Consider the following 18,606-nt stretch of genomic DNA (forward strand, 5'->3'; position numbering starts at 1 on the left):
ATAGAAGATAGACCATTAAGGCTGAGATGAACAAGGCAATAAGGTTGACATGAATGTTATTACTATTTATGAATAGCTCGATGCAGCCCCACTGAGTTATCAATAATAACAAATGCTGACCCAGCAAACACTAATGAGTTTAAACCATAGTTACCGGAAGCGCCTTCTTAAGGAGGGAAGTGCACTTTCAAAGTGGGAAGGGGAAACTCTCTTCCCATTTGGGGGAAGCGCGCTTCCCACTTGCTTCCCTCTCACATCCTTTTTGTTTCCCACTCATTTCCCTTTCGCTTCCCCTCACTTCCCCATAGTTTCCACCTTTTTTGTGATTTTAATGTTGTTTTTTTTTGCCTTCCCCTCGCTTCTCACTTGCTTCCCCTTTGTTTCATTCACGTTTCTTTGTTCACTTCTCACACGCTTCTACAATCGCTTCCAAAACGATTCCAACATACCGCTTCATACTACTTTTTCACAATAGCTTTCCTGCTTCCGCAACGCTTCCCGTATACATTTTGCTTCCTGGTAACTATGGTTTAAACCTAGTTGCCACTAATACTTGCATGCTTCACACTCTTGTCACAAACGGAAATTTGGTTAATTACGCTCATTATCCAAGAAATTGAACACAAATTGCCTATTACAGCTACACATATGTCTCACTTTGCCAACTCACTGGGGAGTTGGATGCACCTGCTTACCAATTAAAACGGGATAATTTGGAATACTGTGTCATTTTCCATAATCTAAACACCCCAGCTTTTCCCAGTTTTCTGGATAAATGGTTGCACCCTAGCACCCACTTAAGCAATTGTTTTAACTTTTAATACACTCTGCTTATCCGTTAATATGAGATGATTTGGGACACTGTATTTTGTTCCATAATCCAAAGACCCCAACTTTTTTACCAGTTTTCTAGATAAAAAGTTACACCTATTAGGCAATTGTTTTGTCACACTCATTTATCCTGAAAAAAGGGATTGGCTCCAACATATACGATCCATCTCTGGTTATTCCACCTTGATGGACAAGGAGTTGTTCCAAACACTTAACTATTCGCGCAAATTATGAACTTCACATGAAACAAACATTACCTCTCCAAACCTTTCCCAAAACTCCCCCATTCTTGACTCTTCCTTTTCCTAAACTTTCCACAACATATTCAGAAATCAAAAACCGGATTTTCATTTGTTAGTAGAGATCAAAATTTGGTGACCAAATTCTCCCAAAAAAACTCAAGAACAAATCTAATTCTAACAACCACTAATGCATTTCTTTAGCAAAATTACAAAAAATGATTAAAAAAAATAAGAGAAAATATTGAAAAAGAAATATTGTCATTAAAAAAAAGAGCAGAACACCCTGACTTTGTGGTTGTGGTTGTGGCTGTGGTTGTAGTTGTACCACTTTGTCAAGATCTCGACATACCCAAAAACCCCCAACAACAGAAAATTAAAAAAGAAAATCACAGAGGTTTACCGGTTCAGCCGGTATAGATATGAACACCAAGGGCGAGGATGAGAATGGTGAAGGCGGTGAAGAAGAGAAGGGTGTGGACGACGATGGCTTTGCCGTTGGTCTTGAAGCTCCCGAACTCCACGGGGCGTTCGTTCCCGGGCAACTGGAATATGAGGCCCGGCGAGAAGAGGATGAAGAGGACGACGCCGATCAGAACGGGAGCCCAATCCGCCATTGCTCGAGGAATCGCCGATCAGAACGACAGGGACAGGATTCGAGTCGGCGAGTGGGACGTCGAACGCGTCTGTTGGAGTAGGGATGGAGGACACCAAGCAAACCTGTAGCTCTCTGCGTGCTTTCCCCGGTAGGGAAAATCTTCAGATTGGCCCCTAACTTTTTATCATAATTCGAAATCTTGCTTCACGACTTCTTTTTTTTAAGGGGGTGGGGGAGTTTCATTTGGGCCCAACCTTTTGCCTCTAGTTTCATATATGGGCTTCACGTTTATGAAATTGCATATATAGACCTATATTTTTCTGAAAACTGGTAAATAAGGGCATACATTTTATTATTATCTTTTAACAAGGAAATTCATAAGTCAATTTACTGTAATAACCTTTTCCATTAAGAGTTCGAATTGTTTACTTTTTTTTTAATGAGGATGAAAGAGTATTTTCAGCTCCCAAATAAGAATACCGAAACCCAAAAAAAAAAATATGACAAGGGAAAAATAGCCCATCCCTAACCAAGCACCCTTTAGTGTGCTGATCGGTCCTTCGTTTTATATTGAACCCCACAGCCAGTAGGGATGGCAGTGGACCTGGGGAAAGTGGGGCCCCGCCTCGCCCCGTTTGGACCGGGGATGAAGGGTATGAAACGGGGATGGAGGCAGGGACGAAGGTTAAAATCCATCCCCGTTCGGGGATGGAGGCGGGGATAGACTTACACTTCCCCCTGCCCCGCCCCGCCCCATCCCGGTTAAAAAAATTACTAACTTACTAAGTTACTAACCCTAAATCATGTGCAGCAATAGTACCACGTTCATCTGCCTTCAGCCCTCTCTCTTTGTCCACCATCGGCGACCATCATCGTCGAGGGACGGGGGAAGCGATGTCGGACGGTAGCAAGAAGGCGTTGCTTCTGAGGATAGAGGACGATCGCGACTGCGAGGAGTTGCCGACTTCCACCCCATCCGTCGACGGTGGCAATGGTCACCAATCATCATGTCCTGAAACAGGCGCCACCATTCTAGAGACTCGTTCTTGGGTGTTTCGATCGTGGCCCGACGATGTGAGCTCCAGTGAAAATTACCCTGCCCCGATGACATCTGTGATGACACCTCTCAGCAAATTCTACCCACCGACACCCGGTAAAAGAGAAACTAAAAAAGGGTAATCTCTATTTTTTTTAATATTAGAAACAAAAATACAAACGGGACAGGACGAGATGGGGACGGGGCGGGGACGGGGATGAGGACAGGGACAGGGGCGGGACGGGGACGGGGATAATTTGTTTGAGACGGGGCGGGGGTGAAGGTCCAAAGTCCCTCCCGCCACGAGGATGGAGGTTAGCTTTTTGAGACGGGACGGGGGTGGAAACTTTGTCCCCCGCCCCCGCCCCGATCCACTGCCATCCCTAACAGCCAAGTTGTACCTCAAAGATAGAGGGTGATCAACTACATCGGCACATTCAAAGTGTACAATGTGATTGCACTTGATCTGTCCTCTCACTGACTGCATAGGCTCCGAAAAAATGGGTATCCATTCAAATCCACTCTATTTGGAGCAGGAATAGAGGGCATGAAACGGGAAATGAACCGAGGATGGAGGTGAAAGTCAAGACTCGTGTGAGGATGGAGGTAGGGATAGACTTACTCTTCCCTCGCCCTGCCTTTGATCTTCATTAATAAATTGACTAAAATATTTTTATTTATTTTATAAAATTACATATAAATCTTATATATATATATATATATATATGTTTCAAAATTTCAATGTTTGCCCGGCTTGATATATAAAATACCCAATTCTTTATATATATATATATATATGTTTCAAAATAAATTTCAAATTTAAATGTTCAAAAGTTCATTTGTTTATTAAACTAATCAAGGCGAAAACCGGGCAAGGTGGAGGTCCAAAGTTTTCCCTGCCATGGGGATGGACAGGAGATGGAAGGCAATATTTTGAGACAGGAAGAGGATGGAGACCTTGCCCCCTCTTCCTGCACCCGCCCCAGTCCACTGTCATCCCTAGGCTCCGGTGGTAAAAACCCTTAAGAGTCTCCTTGTTCACACAACTTTGCAGGGACAACCCCTCGTGGGTTTCAAACTATGTTCCCTACCAGATGAAGGGAGCCCTTATGTGCAGGTTTAAAATAAAATTATCAATAGTAATCTCCACAAAGCTCTCCTCCCAAACAGAGCCTCTTCGTAAAATGAGCTGTCACTAATAGAACAGGTTTATGATGCCAACTGCTCCAGCCATGTTACCACAATGGCATCCAATGTCTCAAAAGTACATTTGAAGTCAACACGAAAAGACCCAAAGATGGGGCACTACTTGGAATCTTTACTGAAAGCTGATCAGATTATTCCCCTGCAGAACCTGATACGCTTCAAAGAAGAATGTGTCTTTTTATCACAGGCTTATCTTAAGCACATGAGCATAGGGCTTGTCTAATCATGATTCATGACTATTATAGTGAACTTTATTGGATTCCAATTTCAAAAGCAAACCAACGCTCCTTAGCATCCATCCAAAGTCTTGTCACTTATAACATTGGTGCATTTTTCTTGAAGTTTCTTTCTGGGTATGAATCCAATTGATTGGTTGATGAGAAAAGTTATTTTCTTTCAACCCCACTACCTCCATTGGCTCTCCACTTGACTCTTTTTAGAGAGAGAGAGGGTTATGATTTGTCCTGACAAAGCAGTGGAACTGTGGCTTGTTGCAGGTTTGAGCTCTCTGATTGAGTAGGGAGAATGAAAGATTTAGCATCTTCAGTTGCTGCTATAGTGCTTTTTGCGTTGCTTACTCCAGGGTTGATATTTCAGTTGCCGGGCAAGTATCGACCGGTTGATTTCATGAACATGAGGACGAGTTTGGTCTCCATTTTGGTACACGCCATAATCTTTGGGCTCTTGATGATGCTGTTTACTGTTATCCTTCATCTTCACCTCTATGTATAGGGACCAAGCAAACGAAGCAGACTTTCATGAAATTAATGGAAATTCTTTTGCTACTTTCGTTTGACACTTAAAGAGTTTTACGATGAGAGGATATATGTGGCGAGCTTGCCCTCTGGATGAGTTTCAATTTAATTACTTTTTTTCCTCAACGCTTTAGTTTAACTGTATCAAGGGCATGATCTCTCTCTCTCATATATATATATATATATATATATATATATATATATATATATATATATATATATATATATATATATATATATATATATATATATATATATATATATATATATATATATAGTAATGAGTAGCTCCAAAACCGTTCTAAATGGCTTCAAAGGGGCGATGGAACTAAGTTCCTGGTGTTTGCATAATCCAAACTCATAGATGTATTGTCTGTAGCTTACTTAATTGAAAACACATTAGATTAGGCAATTTTCATGTTTAAATACATATTGAGAACGATTGAAAATCAATGGCCCATATCACACTGAAACTTGGTAAAATAGAAATTGAGGTTTCTCATAGAATCGATTCGATCAAAGCATGGTTTTTGTAATAACCATGAATTTTTGCCATTTATTTCAATAAAATAAATATGTTTTTTTTTGTGTAATTATCTGGTTGAGGATTAATTTGGATTTATTGCAAAAAAAAATTTAATGACCCAATTTAATTTAAAATACTGGGTTAAATTTACAAGTGAAAGCAAAGATCAATTTAAATACGAAGGGGTAACAATATTTCGAGTTTTAAGTTCGAGGTTAATTTTGGCTTGAAATAGACATAAATTTAATTACAAATCCAATTAAATACTCAATATAAATTTGGGTATCCATTTGGGTTTAATTGGGTAAATTAGACCCATTGAGTGGGATGCCCCCTATGTGGGCCCCACTATGGCAATTGGATCCCTATACATTTTGGATCAGGTTTAAAAAAAAAGAGAAATCCAAGTACGGTGGAACGTCCCCACCGACTTGATATATATATATATATATATATATATATATATATATATATATATATATATATATATATATATATATCCAAATTAATTAGTTAGAATAATATATATAGAAATATTTATATATACATATAATGCAAAATGGGTAAAATCCTAATTATCTAGGGTTTTATTAAAGTGAAGAAGAAGCAACTAGGGAGAGTTGCCATGTTTAGATTAGGGTGAGAATTTCTTTCCAACCCCCATCCAACGTTTTGGAAAGGTCCTAATGGGTAGGGGATCTAATTAAAATGAGAAAAAAAAAAGAAATCAAAGAACAAAATAAATTGGTAATTTGAAAACTTACCCCTTTGTAGTTCTCATGTTTGGGAAGGACTCAAAGGAAATTAAGAAAAATTTCCTAATTTTTTTCTTGAGAGTTACCTATTCCATGAAAGCTGGTGGGTAAGGGTCTATAAAAAAAAAAAACCTTCACACGCCTCCATTCCCTTTTCTTTTTGGTTCTTTATTTTCGTTGTTTCTCTTTGCTTTCTTCTCCTCATTCCACCAGTTTGAGGAGGCAGAAGACAAGATGCAACAACTGAACCTTGTGGGAGTTGTGGCTTGGAGGAGGACGATAGCCGACCTCATACCCACCATTTATTTTTTGGATTCTCGGTTAGGTACATACAAACTTTATGTGTATGAATCGTGCTAAGTGGTGCAAGCATACTGTACAAGGGTTGGATATATGTATTAGAATACATATTTATTTTTGTCATGAACATAAATCATGGCTGGTACAGTATGAGACACGAATGAATGAGGTTCACCAACATATTGATGTGGAGCACGGTTTAAAAAATAACAATAATAATATACAAAGAGAAGAGGACTTAGCCATAACCAGCAGCTACCGTGCAAAAATGTAAGGCCAAACCTGGAGTGAATGATTCTTGTGACTCTTAAAAGTTCAAACATATTTCTTTTTGTAGTCGTATGTTGTAAGACAGGTACCCAGAAGCCAACTATGAAGGGTGCTTTTATGGTTTGATGCTCATAGGGAAACTATCTTAGATGTTTGTATTCATCAATTAGTATACTCTAGCAAAGATGCAAATTATTTGATGAATTTTAATAGGTTGAATGTTATGTCATTCATAAATGTTGTTAGACCTCAAAATCTTGGACAGAGTAGAGTAATTTCAAAAAAAAAAATAATAATTTACCTTACTCAACACTTGCAGAATGAGGCTTATAACATGTTCATTAAAAAAAAAAGACCACAGTTATTCTATTGGTTCATTGTTACATACCAAAATTTGTTGGTTTGTAATCAAATATCAATGGTGGTATATGCATGTCTTAAAGAGTTAAGTTTAATATAAAAGTTGTTTTTTTTACTAATTGAAAATAATATATGTTTCAAGGTTGGCATCTATCTTGATTGTTTTTTTTTTTAGTGTTTTCAGAAAATTTCATGCAAAAGATTTTGGCATTTATAATGGCCCTTTTTTCCTAAGTTCATGCTTGATGCAAAATGCAGTAGGTTGGGTTTAGCCGGCCCAGCCTGTTGGCTTTGGGGCTGCTACGTGCCAGCTTGATGGGCGTGGCAGGCTGGGTTCGTCTGACCCCAACCTTCCCTTTTCTTTCTGGTGAACAGCAGGGGTGTACCACCCTACTGGTATGCTGCAAGTCCTGACCCAATGATGTTGCTTATTAAGTACATGTAAATGTTTGTACTTGTGATTTTGATGATTTTCATGAAATGAATTGGACATCATAATTAATGATTAGGTGCAGTGCGCTATATATCAATTGTGACACAACCTGTATCATATAAAATGGTTTGCTGAGATATGCTTCTTGTTATTACATGTATGCATGCACAGTTGTTCGGCTCGTGTATGAATCTATGGTTTTGAGAAACCATTGTGGTGCCTTATGTGCATTGGATTTGATTCTGTATAACATGATAGATAATTGTGCTATAAGACATCGAAAGGTATGCATGCATATAGATTGCCTTGGGTTCACTACAAGAAAATACGTTGTTAGCGACGGACGTTAGCGACGGCATCTTTCCGTCGCTAGTTAGCGACGGATTAGCGAGCGACAAATATTCGTCGCTATAATTAATGAATCTTATGAAAATAGCGACGGAAGATAGTCCGTCGCCTAGTCCGTCGCTAATTAGCGACGGATGTTGCGACAGACTGTTTTGTCGTTACGATCGCACCATTTACCGACGACGTTAGCGACGGAACCTAGTCCGTCGCTAAATAGCGACGGATGTGGCGACAGAATATAATCTGTCGCTATTTTCGCGAATTTGATTTTACGTTGGCTTAGCGACGGAATTAATCCGTCGCTAACTTTCGAATAACCCTAATCCCAGGCAGCTTTCCCTTTTCTTCTTTCGCTGCTCCTGCCATTCGCCGCTCCCGCCGTTCGCCGCTCCCGCCGTTCGCCGGTCCCACCGTTCGCCGCCCGGAGAAAGGTAACTCCCTCCCGTTTTCGGCAGGGGGTTAACCCCCTGCCGGAAAACGCAGGGGGTTAACCCCCTCCCGTTTCCGGCAGGGGGTTAACCCCCTCCCGGTTCACACAGGGGGTTAACCCCCTGTCGTTTCCGGCAGGGGGTTAACCCCCTCCCGTTTCCGGCAGGGGGTTAACCCCCGTTTTCACGCAGGGCCCCTCCCGGTTCACACAGGGGGTTAACCCCCTGTCGTTTCCGGCAGGGGGTTAACCCCCTCCCGGTTCACGCAGGGGGTTAACCCCCTGCGTCCCCTGCCGTTTCCGGCAGGGGATTAACCCCCTCCTGTTTCCAGCAGGGGGTTAACCCCCTTCCGAAAAACAGAGGGGGTTAACCCCCGCGTTTTCCGATAGGGGGTTAACCCCCGCGTTTTCCGGAAGGGGGTTAACCCCCTGCGTTTCTTGCAGAGGGCTAACCCCCTACGTTTTTCGGCAGGGGACCCTTGCCCCCTGCCTTTCCGGTAGGGAGTCGACCCGGGCAGGGGGTCGACCCCGGCAGGGGGTTAACCACCTGCCGTAACAGGCTGGGGGTCGACCCGCTGCCCGAACAGGGGGGCAGTTAACTCCCTACGTTCTGTAAGGGGGTTAACCCCCTATGTTTCGTAAGGGGGTCGACCCCCTGCCGGAACAACAGGGGAGTCGACCCCTTGCCAGAACAGTTTTTTTTCCATGGTGACTTCATTTTAAAACAGTGTTTTTTTGTGCAGATTTTTCAACGGAACTCGTTTGTGCCCCGCCACCCGTGGTAAGTAAGTGACAAAAACAATGTAAATCGGGTAAATACCCGTGGTGAGTAAGTGATGCAAGCGCATCACATGTTATTTAATTTATTGAATGTAACACTTTATTGTTCACACACTCACTTAGTTGTTGATATCTAGGATTGCTTTGTTGGAGTTCGGAGATCATGCTGAGCATGATTTTAATGTATGAATATGGAAGTGTTCTTATTTTTGGAGTACGGAGTCCATGCTAGGCATGGTAGTAGTTAGTGAGATATTGAAGTGTGTTTGTTGCAGATACATGTTTGACATTTGTTTGATATGAATTATTTCGATGTATTGCAATGTTTGATGTGATTGTATTCATGCTTACATGTAGTTACTTTCAATTTGATTATGTCTTCCATGTGAAATTGTATACTGAAAGCATGCTTCAAATGAATGTATCGTGTCATGAATAGTTTGCACATGAAAATATTAAGTTATCAATGCATGCATCATAATTCTTGTGATTGTATGACATCATATATTGCATGATAAATTTGATATTTTCTTCATCATAGCATTCTGATGGTTCTCTTTTAACTGGTTAGGATACTATTCGTAACATCATACAACAAAATGACTGCAAACCGTGAATGGATGTACCGTAGGATAGTGGACAATGAGTTATCGCATGAATATATGGATGGTGTTGACAGTTTTATTGAATTTGCAATGACAAGTGTCAGTACAGTAGATCCCACAGGTCGGATTAGGTGTCCCTACAAGATTTGTAAGAATAATCGATTTGTAGAACCTCATGGCGTTAGACATCACCTATACAGGAAGGGTTTTGTGAGTGATTATCAGAACTGGACGTTTCATGGAGAAGAATTTAGAAACGATTTTGATGCACAGGTGAATGTGGTGCACGATAATCCATATACGAATTTGATATTTGATGCTGCAGGAATCTTATACTAGTGACGAGGAAGAATTCTCAAGCTAGTGAGCAAAATCTTATACTACAAACCTCTATTTAAATGCATTGTAATACTTGATGTGAGTTGTATTGCAATACTTGGTGTGAATGATTAAAAATTTTATTTGAATGTATTGTAATACTTGATACGAATGATTCGAATGCATTGTAATACTTGATGTGAATGATTTCAATTATCTGAATGTATTATAATTTATGCAACGAATGATTTGAATTAGTGCAATACTTGATGTGAATGATTTGAATTATTTGAATGCATTGCAATGCTTGATGTGAATGACTTGAATGCATTGTAATACTTGATGTGAATTATTTGAATGTATTGTATGACATATGTTATTTGTTAGAATATGGTTCGTGGAGGTTATAGTGGTCGCTCATCCAGTAGTAGCCAGGCTCAGCCTTCATCTTCACGGGCTCCTGTGATAGGTATATCATATAACTAATTAGATGCTTGATTAGTTCAAATGCGCATTCTGAGAATTTCTAATGTATTTTTTTACAGATAATGTTGCACCTGTACACGACCCACCTACACCAGTTGATCACACAAGTCAACAGCCAACACAGGAAACAGGGTCTTCTCTGGCTGGCACAAGAAGACTCATTCGAATAGTGTATATCGATAATCGACCGTAAGTATTTTGTTTTCAATTATTGCATATCTTTTAAATATTTTATATTGATATTTACTGTGTAACAATTCATGTGCAGCACGAGCTTTGAGTCACAAGAAGTAGTACGGAAGATTAGGAATTCACTTCTTCAACATCTATCAGGACCAGTTGCTCAATGGAAAGAGTACCCAAAGGAGGTGTTAGACAGATTGTGGTCCTCATTCATGGTATACAGTTGTTTCTCATAGTTAATGTGTTTCATATTTAATTTATTTAAGCAATGTCTACTAACTTTCTGAAAATATTTGTAGGCTTCGAATCGCTTCGCAACTACAGTGGAAGAAAATGATGCAATGAAGGTGTGGTAGAAGGTGGCTGTCAATCGATTTGCAGACATGCTGCACACTATGAAGACTGCAGCAAAAAAAGCATCTGGCGTAGTAGATGATCCATTACTGTGGAAGGGCCATAGTCCTATTACTATCAGGAGAGATTACTGGGATGAAATGTGCGATAAGTGGGCGGGAGATGCATTTAGAAATCGCTCTGCGAAGGCTGCACAAAATCGATCGAAGATGCCCGAAGCCCATCTACACACAGGTGGATCTAAGACATTTGGGTGCCACCTAAAGAAAATGGTAACTCATCAATATATAATATTAATTTTATAAGTATTGTTGCAAACTTGTGTATTAAATCTTTTGTCATTTAACTTCGCAGGAAGCAGAAAAAAGAGGCAGTGTACCATATAAGGATGTGTTTGTAGAAACACATAAACAGAAGACCACGGGAGTCTTCGTATCAGAGAAGGCGAGAACGACAACGGTATGTATTAATTCTATTAATAATCATTGCAATATATATGCAAGTTATCATAATGTTATCATTAATTATTAATGAATACTTTAAACATTATTTTGTAGGAGGCATATGAGCAACAGATGGTAGAGCGATATGGCGATGACGCTACTCAGCATCCATCATTTGATCCTACAGCATGGGTGACTACAGCAGGTGAACCCAAAAAAGGTTGCGTGTTCGGGTTTGGGAGTAATATGAACACTTCACCAGTTATTGGTTCTTCCAGTTACGGCTCACCGACTTCTTGCGCCGACATAAGCTCCAAGCAGCCGACTATTCTTTCTGGTGATGATGTACGCCAGATCATTAATGAATCACTGAATAACTACTTTCAATACACCGTCGCCCCCTTTCTCCGAAATGAGATCAAGACCGCTGTTCAGGATAGGGGATCTTCAATTCCAGGTCCCTCTCAGGTATAATCACATATTCAGTTTTTTGTCTGCCTTAGAACACATATGAGCATAATCGAATCACATATATAACTTTTTGCCTGCCTAAGAACACATATGAGCATGTTATAATCACATATTCAGTTTTTTGACTGCCTTAGAGCACATATGAGCATGCTATAATAACATATAGAGTTTTTTTATTGCATTAGAGCACATATGAGCATGCTATAATCACATATAAAGTTTTTTTGCCTGCCTAAGAACACATATGAGCATGATAGAATCACATATAAAGTTTTTTTGACTGCATTAGAACACATATGAGCATGCTATAATCACATATTCAGTTTTTTGACTGCCTAAGAACACATATGAGCATATTATAATCACATATTCAGTTTTTTTACTGCCTTAGCACACATATGAGCATGCTATAATAACATATAGAGTTTTTTTACTGCCTTAGAACACATATGAACATGCTATATATCATTTATGATAGAATCACATATAATTTTTTTTGCTTTGCCTGCCTTAGAGCACATATGAGCATGCTATAATCACATATTCAATTTTTTGACTGCCTTAGCACATATACGAGCATGATCGAATCACATATATAGTTTTTGCCTGCCTTAAAGCACATCTGAGCATGATAGAATCACATATAGAGTTTTTCTAGATGCCTTAGAACACATATGAACATGCTATAATCACATATTCAATTTTTTGACTGCCTTATCACACATATGAGCATGATAGAATCACATATATATATATAACTTTTTGTCTGCCTTAGAGCACATATGAGCATGATAGAATCACATATAGAGTTTTTTTATTGCCTTAGATCACACATGAGCACATGATAGAATCACATATAGTGTGTAATTTATTTCATTATATTTTGTTTATCAATACTGGCTTTTCTTTTCTTGCGTAGGCTGCTAGCGATAATCAGCGTAGTGGAGCTGAAGGGACAGATAAAGACAATGAACAAGAAGATGCACAAAATCTTGGCGATGATTAGAGGACTGTGTTGAAGAAATTCTATTTTTTTTATGTTTCCTAATTGTAATTGTTGAATTATAAATAATTAAACTTCTTAATTTTAAAGTGGAACGATTAATTATTGTAGATTCTTGTTATATGAAATTTTTTGTGTGGTTTGTTTTTTATTTACAGGAAATATAAATTGTACAAGAAATAGAAATTGCTCGGTATTTAATTTTCAAATAAATTTTTTTTAATTTTTTTTCGTGTTTGCGACGGATTAGCGACAGAACCATCCGTCGCTATTCATATTAATCTAGTGATGGCATAGCGACGGAAGTAAATCCGTCGCCAAGCCGTGGTCGTCGTTTAGTACCGGTGGATTGGCGACGGAATATAGCGCTCGTTATTCCGTCGCAATTAGCGACGGACCTGGCGACGGAATAATTCCGTCGCCAGTTAGCGTCGAAATATTCGCGACGTAAGCATACTGTCGCCTCGTTGTCCCTAATTCGTCGCTAACTATGTTAGCGACGGAATGTGGTCGTCGCTAATCTACTGCTTTGTTGTAGTGGTTTGGGCTTGGGGTTGTGATAATCTCTTGAAGTGCTATGACTCACATCAAGAAATAAATAAATTATAATACATGCACACATAACCTAAGTTTTTGGATTTTGGGTATACCTGAAAGATGGTATATGTTACCGAATTCTCTAGATTTTGAGTATACCTGAAAGACGGTATATGTTATTAGACCCGTGGTCTACCTTGTAGAGGATAGATGATACAAACTATGTGAGACATTTTTATTTTTGTGAGAGTTATGCTTCTCACTTGTTTCTCAGTCCTCGGAGTTAGGTAGTCAGGACTACTAATGTGTCATGTTTTAAAATTGTAACGCCCTAAAATATTTAACTTAATATATATATATATATATATATATATATATATATATATATATATTTTAAATCACAGAAAAATTTTCTTATTAATAGTTTGGTTAAATATCTTGGGCGAATTAAAGGTGATTAACAGAAACTTTCATGCCATAAAGCAAAATATCTTAAACATCGTTTTGATCAATTACATGCCAAACAAAATCTTAAGCGATGAATAAAATTATTAAAAATATAGTTTTGCAAGACATAAGTATAAATTGTATGGTCTCATGATGTCACCCAAAGCGATGCTCTCATCCGCTCCATGTTGATCATTCTTTATTTAAAATTTGTTAAATATTGGGGTCAGACTACAACCAATTTAAGTAAGTAACATACAAGCAATATCTATGTTTATCATGTTAAGGGTACACAACCTACATTCATCTTTCTAGTATGCAATAAATATTTTCATTCATGGATGCATGCAATTCATATACAAGACAAGCAATAAGAACAATTAATTCACTCAACAGAAATTTTTTTAATTTATGATTAATATATTGCATAAATAAATTACATCACCCACATTATCCAAACACACATCTAATTTCACAAAAGAAACTATTTAGTTTTCTCTGATTAACCCTTTTCGTGGGTACGCAAAGGATGAGACATTGTAGCAAATCGAGACCACATAGGAGTTCATTATGCGATAGTATTTTTCTCTTTTATTTAATCATGCAACTAGTTGTATGGATACCCTAAAGAGGATGGTTCATGACCGAGAGAGCACTAACCAAAGGCACAAACAAGAATATGATGCATCTCGAGACTTTTATAAAAGACATGGATCTACACAATATAGACTTATTCGATTTTGTAATTTTTCTTTTTGTACCAACTAAGGTTTGATGTTGATGTGAACCCAACCAAAAAAGACCTAGATCTGAGTTCAGAGGTCAAACGCTTGATTTAGATCCAACTTCTACAAATCCATATCCAAACTCCAAGCTCCATTTACTAAAGCTTACAGGACCCATGCCAGGCATCCTTAGCAACTCAACATTGAAGAGCCAAGTGGGACCCACTTGGGGATGCCCCTTATATTTCTAAAGGTTAAGGTCATGTAAGAACCACCCCTTGGGCACCCTAGTCGATTTTTGGCTCCAAGGAACCCGTGTAGCCCCATTGATGACCGCCTTTAATTGTAGTCAAGCGGAAGTCCAAGTGTGAGCCTCTTTTTGTTTTGTTGACTTTATTTTTTGTGTGGTCCAAATAGGTTTACCTAATTTTAGCGGAGGGGTCTTAAGGTTTACCTAGTTTTAGCTTTTGTCTCATTATTTCAACTTATAACTTGTGAAGGCTTTAAGAGCCCTCTATTGTCCTATATATAGGCATGAATGAAATCTAGAATTGTTTTTCTCAAAATTTGTCTCACTCTCTCTCCCACTCTCTAGTTCACGTCTCTCTCTCTCTCTCTCTCTCTCTCTCTCTCTCTCTCTCTCTAAAGGTTCATCACTTCTCAATTGAGCAAGTTGACCCCCAAAGTGGGTATGTTCTTCCAAGTGGACCAACACGGTGCAACCTAGGCCCATCTGAATCGATACAGTCAACATCAACACCTCACCGTTGTCAACTCTCTCAAACCCCAACTATGGAACTAAGACCTTCTCTAGTTGAACCAGAATTGTAGCAGACCCTATCCTACTCTACCCAACCTCAGTAAGTTCTCCCAAACCTTGCCTTATCCCCTAAACTCAAATCTGCCCAAAACTGAAAAACTGACGAACTCAGTCTTGGTCAAAATTAGAAAAATCACCCTGCCTAACTAGTGAGCCTTTAGGTCTAAAATTTGGACCAAAGCTTTCTTAGGATATCTAGTTTAACCCTTTCAAAACTCTCAATTTTATCATACCTTAATTCTGAGATATTAATTTTTCAAATTGAGTCTATTTGAACCAAACCTAGCCCTGCCTGCAGAAAAATCATAAAAAATCTGACTTGTCTTATTTGTTTATCTTAAAATATAAACCCTTTGACATTGAAATTTTAACCCAAGCTAGTCCAAAGTGTTCAAAACCTTCTCTAAAATTTTGAAAATTTTTTGTGACATCATTTGGGCGTAGTAGATTTTCTACTGCAATTTGTCAGAAATGGCCTACCTTGTCACCCGATTTTAACTTAGACCTAACTGAGTCCATCTAAGCCCTCTAAAACCTAACTTTAAGTCTCAAAGCAAAGTTTTTATGGCTCTCAAAACGAACCAAGACCAAAATCTCGAAATTAACATCGAAATCTTCACCCAATTTGTGAAAGACACTAACATTAGAATAAAAAATATCAAAAACTTGATAGCCACCTTCTAGACTAGCATAACCAGCCACACCCAGGTGGTGCAGCAGTTATAGACCTCCATGCAAGTCGCCTAACAGTACCAGTCATTCAACATCGGAGGCGAAAGTGGCAATGACCACGAGGAGGATGATAATCATGAGGAGGAGATGCATGATTTAATATTTGGACAACACCCAAAAATTGTGGATCTGGTTCAAGAGCTCATCATTTTGGTGCTTCTCTCCCTAGTTCTCTTAAAATCCCTTTTCCTATTTTTTCAGGGAAAGCTCTCATAACTGGTTGTACAAGGCAAAGCAATACTATATAAACCAAAATGTACTCCACGAAAGTAGGATAAGATACATTGTTGCTCACCTCTAAGGTGAAGCGCTTAGGTGGTACCGTTGGGACAAATAATGCCATGAAACCCACACTTGGGTAGGGTTCGGAAGAGAATCTTTTGAAGAGTTTTGAACTCTCTCCATATATGAATCCGTTAACAAAATTATTTATAGGAGAAGATCCGACTTACCCAGATTACGTAAAAAAAATTTCAAAAACCTTTAGAATGCATGAGGACTCTCATTTCAAGCCCTAACCTTCTTTTTTCATAAAAAGGTAAAGTGAAGGCAGGTCTTTCGATTTTTGTAGTTCGATGCTCACCATCACAGATTTAGATATGCAAATAAAGATCATAACGTGTATGAGTGTTTGATAAACATATATTATAAATTCAAAAGAAACAAACATATTGATTTGAAAATTACCTTTTTCAAATTTTAGGGTATGTTGGTTCTTTTTTGGACTCCTCTTCAGTTCAGCAGCACATCTACGTAGGTATGAGGGTTGTTGCAATAGCTTTGGCAACACCACCGCATGGGTATGACAACTTAGGGTTCAAGCCAAGTGAGGCTAAGAGCGAGGGCAAGGCTAGGGTAGATGTTCTTTCTGGGGCCAGCACTCGAACATGGCATTTGTTAACCCCCACCACTTCCCCCACCACTTTCTAAAGAGTAATAAACAATGTCTTCAGACCAATGCTTAAAAAGTTTATCCTCATGCTATTTGATAATATACTTGTCTACAGTCAAACATGAGAAGAACATCTGTAGCATGTTAGAATATTCTTATATTTCTAAAGGAGCATCAATTTGTGGTCAAACGAACCAAGTGAAGCTTTGGACAACCCTCTGTCTCCTACCTTGGCCAATGAGCACAGTGTTATCAAGAACATTAAAAAAATTGAGGCAACTCTCTCTTGGCCTAAGCCCGCCTCCCTTAAGGCTTTGAGAGGGTTCCTTGGACTCACCAAGTAATATAGGAGGTTCGTGCAAAATTACACTCATTGATGCCTCCTTAACAACAATGTTGAAGAAAAATGCCTTTGCCTGGACGAAAGAAGTCGAGCTTGCTTTCAAAAAACTGAAGCAAGCCATGTGTGAGACCTCAATGATCGCCTTGCTCTAGTTTTCTAAAGTCTTCATCATAAAAATTTATATGTGTGACATTAGTATTGGAGCCATGTTAATGCAAGAAAATCATTCATTGGCTTTCCTTAGCAAGTGCCTCGCAAACTATGTCAAGGCTCTCTCAACATATGAAATGAAAATGCTCGCAATTATTCTAGCCCTTGAGAAGTGGAGGCCCTACCTACTCATAAGGTACTTCATGGACTGCACTTACCACAAAAGTCTTAAGTACCTCATGGAGCAAAGCATCATGATCCCGTTGCAGCAGAAGTGAGTCGCTAAGATGATGAGATATGACTTCAAGCTCAAGTACAAAAATGGCCTTGAGAATTGTGTCATCGATGCTCTATCCTGGCGAATAGAAGAAGCAAGCAGGAAGGAAGGGCAAGCAAAGGAGATCATGCCTAGTGGACTAGACAAATTTCAAGGAGGAGGGGATGATGTAGACTCAGTTGAGGAAGACCCAGATCCAAGTTTAGAGGTTCAAACACTTGATGTGAACCCAATTCTTGCAAATCTAGACCCAAGCTCCATTTACTGAAGCTTATGGGACCCATGTCTAGGGTGTCACCTCAACAACTAAGCATTGAAGAGCCAAGTGAGACCCACTTGGGGATGCCCCTCATATTTCAGAAGGTCAAGGTCATGTAGGACCCACCCCTTGGGCGACCCAGCCTATTTCTGGCTCTATGGAACTCGTGTAACCCCATTAATGACCCCTCTAATTGTAGTAAAGAGGAAGTCCAATTGTGAGCCTACTTATGTTTTGTTGCTCCATTTTTAGTGTGGTCCAAATAGGTTTACCTATGTTTAGCCTAGGGGTCTCAAGGTTTACCTAGTTTTAGCTTTTTTCTCAATATTTCAACTTATAACTTGTGAAGGCTTTAAGAGCCCTCCCTTGGCCTATATATAGCCTTCATTTTCAATCTTATGCATGAATAAAATCTGAAACTTTTTCTCTCAAAATTTGTCTCTCACTCTCTCTAGTTCGCCCCCTTCTCTTGAAAGTCTCTTTCTATCTCTCTTCTCTCTCTCTCAACTGTGAGTCACTGTCCCTTAGACTTTTTTCTCTCAAAGGGTTTAATTATCCCTTCTCAATTAGGTGAGCTAACCCTCTAAGTGGGTATGTTCTTTCAAGTGGACTAAGGTGCAACCTAGGCCCACTCGAACCAGTGCAATCAATATCAACACATCGACGATCTCAACTCTCTCAAGCCCCAATCATGGAA

General features: G+C 39.2%; 2 protein-coding genes across 2 annotated transcripts; one reads left to right on the forward strand and one right to left on the reverse strand.

The window, feature by feature from the left end:
* Positions 1–1,253: 1,253 nt before the first annotated feature.
* Positions 1,254–1,819, reverse strand: LOC149851421 (uncharacterized). The gene has a single exon (XM_090015034.1). The coding sequence runs from the start codon at positions 1,685–1,687 to the stop codon at positions 1,478–1,480; it is 210 nt and encodes a 69-aa protein (XP_089871160.1). The 5' UTR covers positions 1,688–1,819; the 3' UTR covers positions 1,254–1,477.
* Positions 1,820–4,435: 2,616 nt separating this feature from the next.
* Positions 4,436–4,693, forward strand: LOC149851422 (uncharacterized). Its single transcript, XM_090015046.1, has one exon. It carries the CDS (start codon positions 4,436–4,438, stop codon positions 4,640–4,642), a length of 207 nt encoding a protein of 68 aa, XP_089871172.1. The 3' UTR covers positions 4,643–4,693.
* Positions 4,694–18,606: the final 13,913 nt, after the last annotated feature.

The sequence above is a fragment of the Nuphar pumila genome, chromosome 1 (genome assembly GCF_984573655.1).
Source record: "Nuphar pumila chromosome 1, dmNupPumi1.hap1.1, whole genome shotgun sequence".
Taxonomy (NCBI): Eukaryota; Viridiplantae; Streptophyta; class Magnoliopsida; order Nymphaeales; family Nymphaeaceae; genus Nuphar; species Nuphar pumila.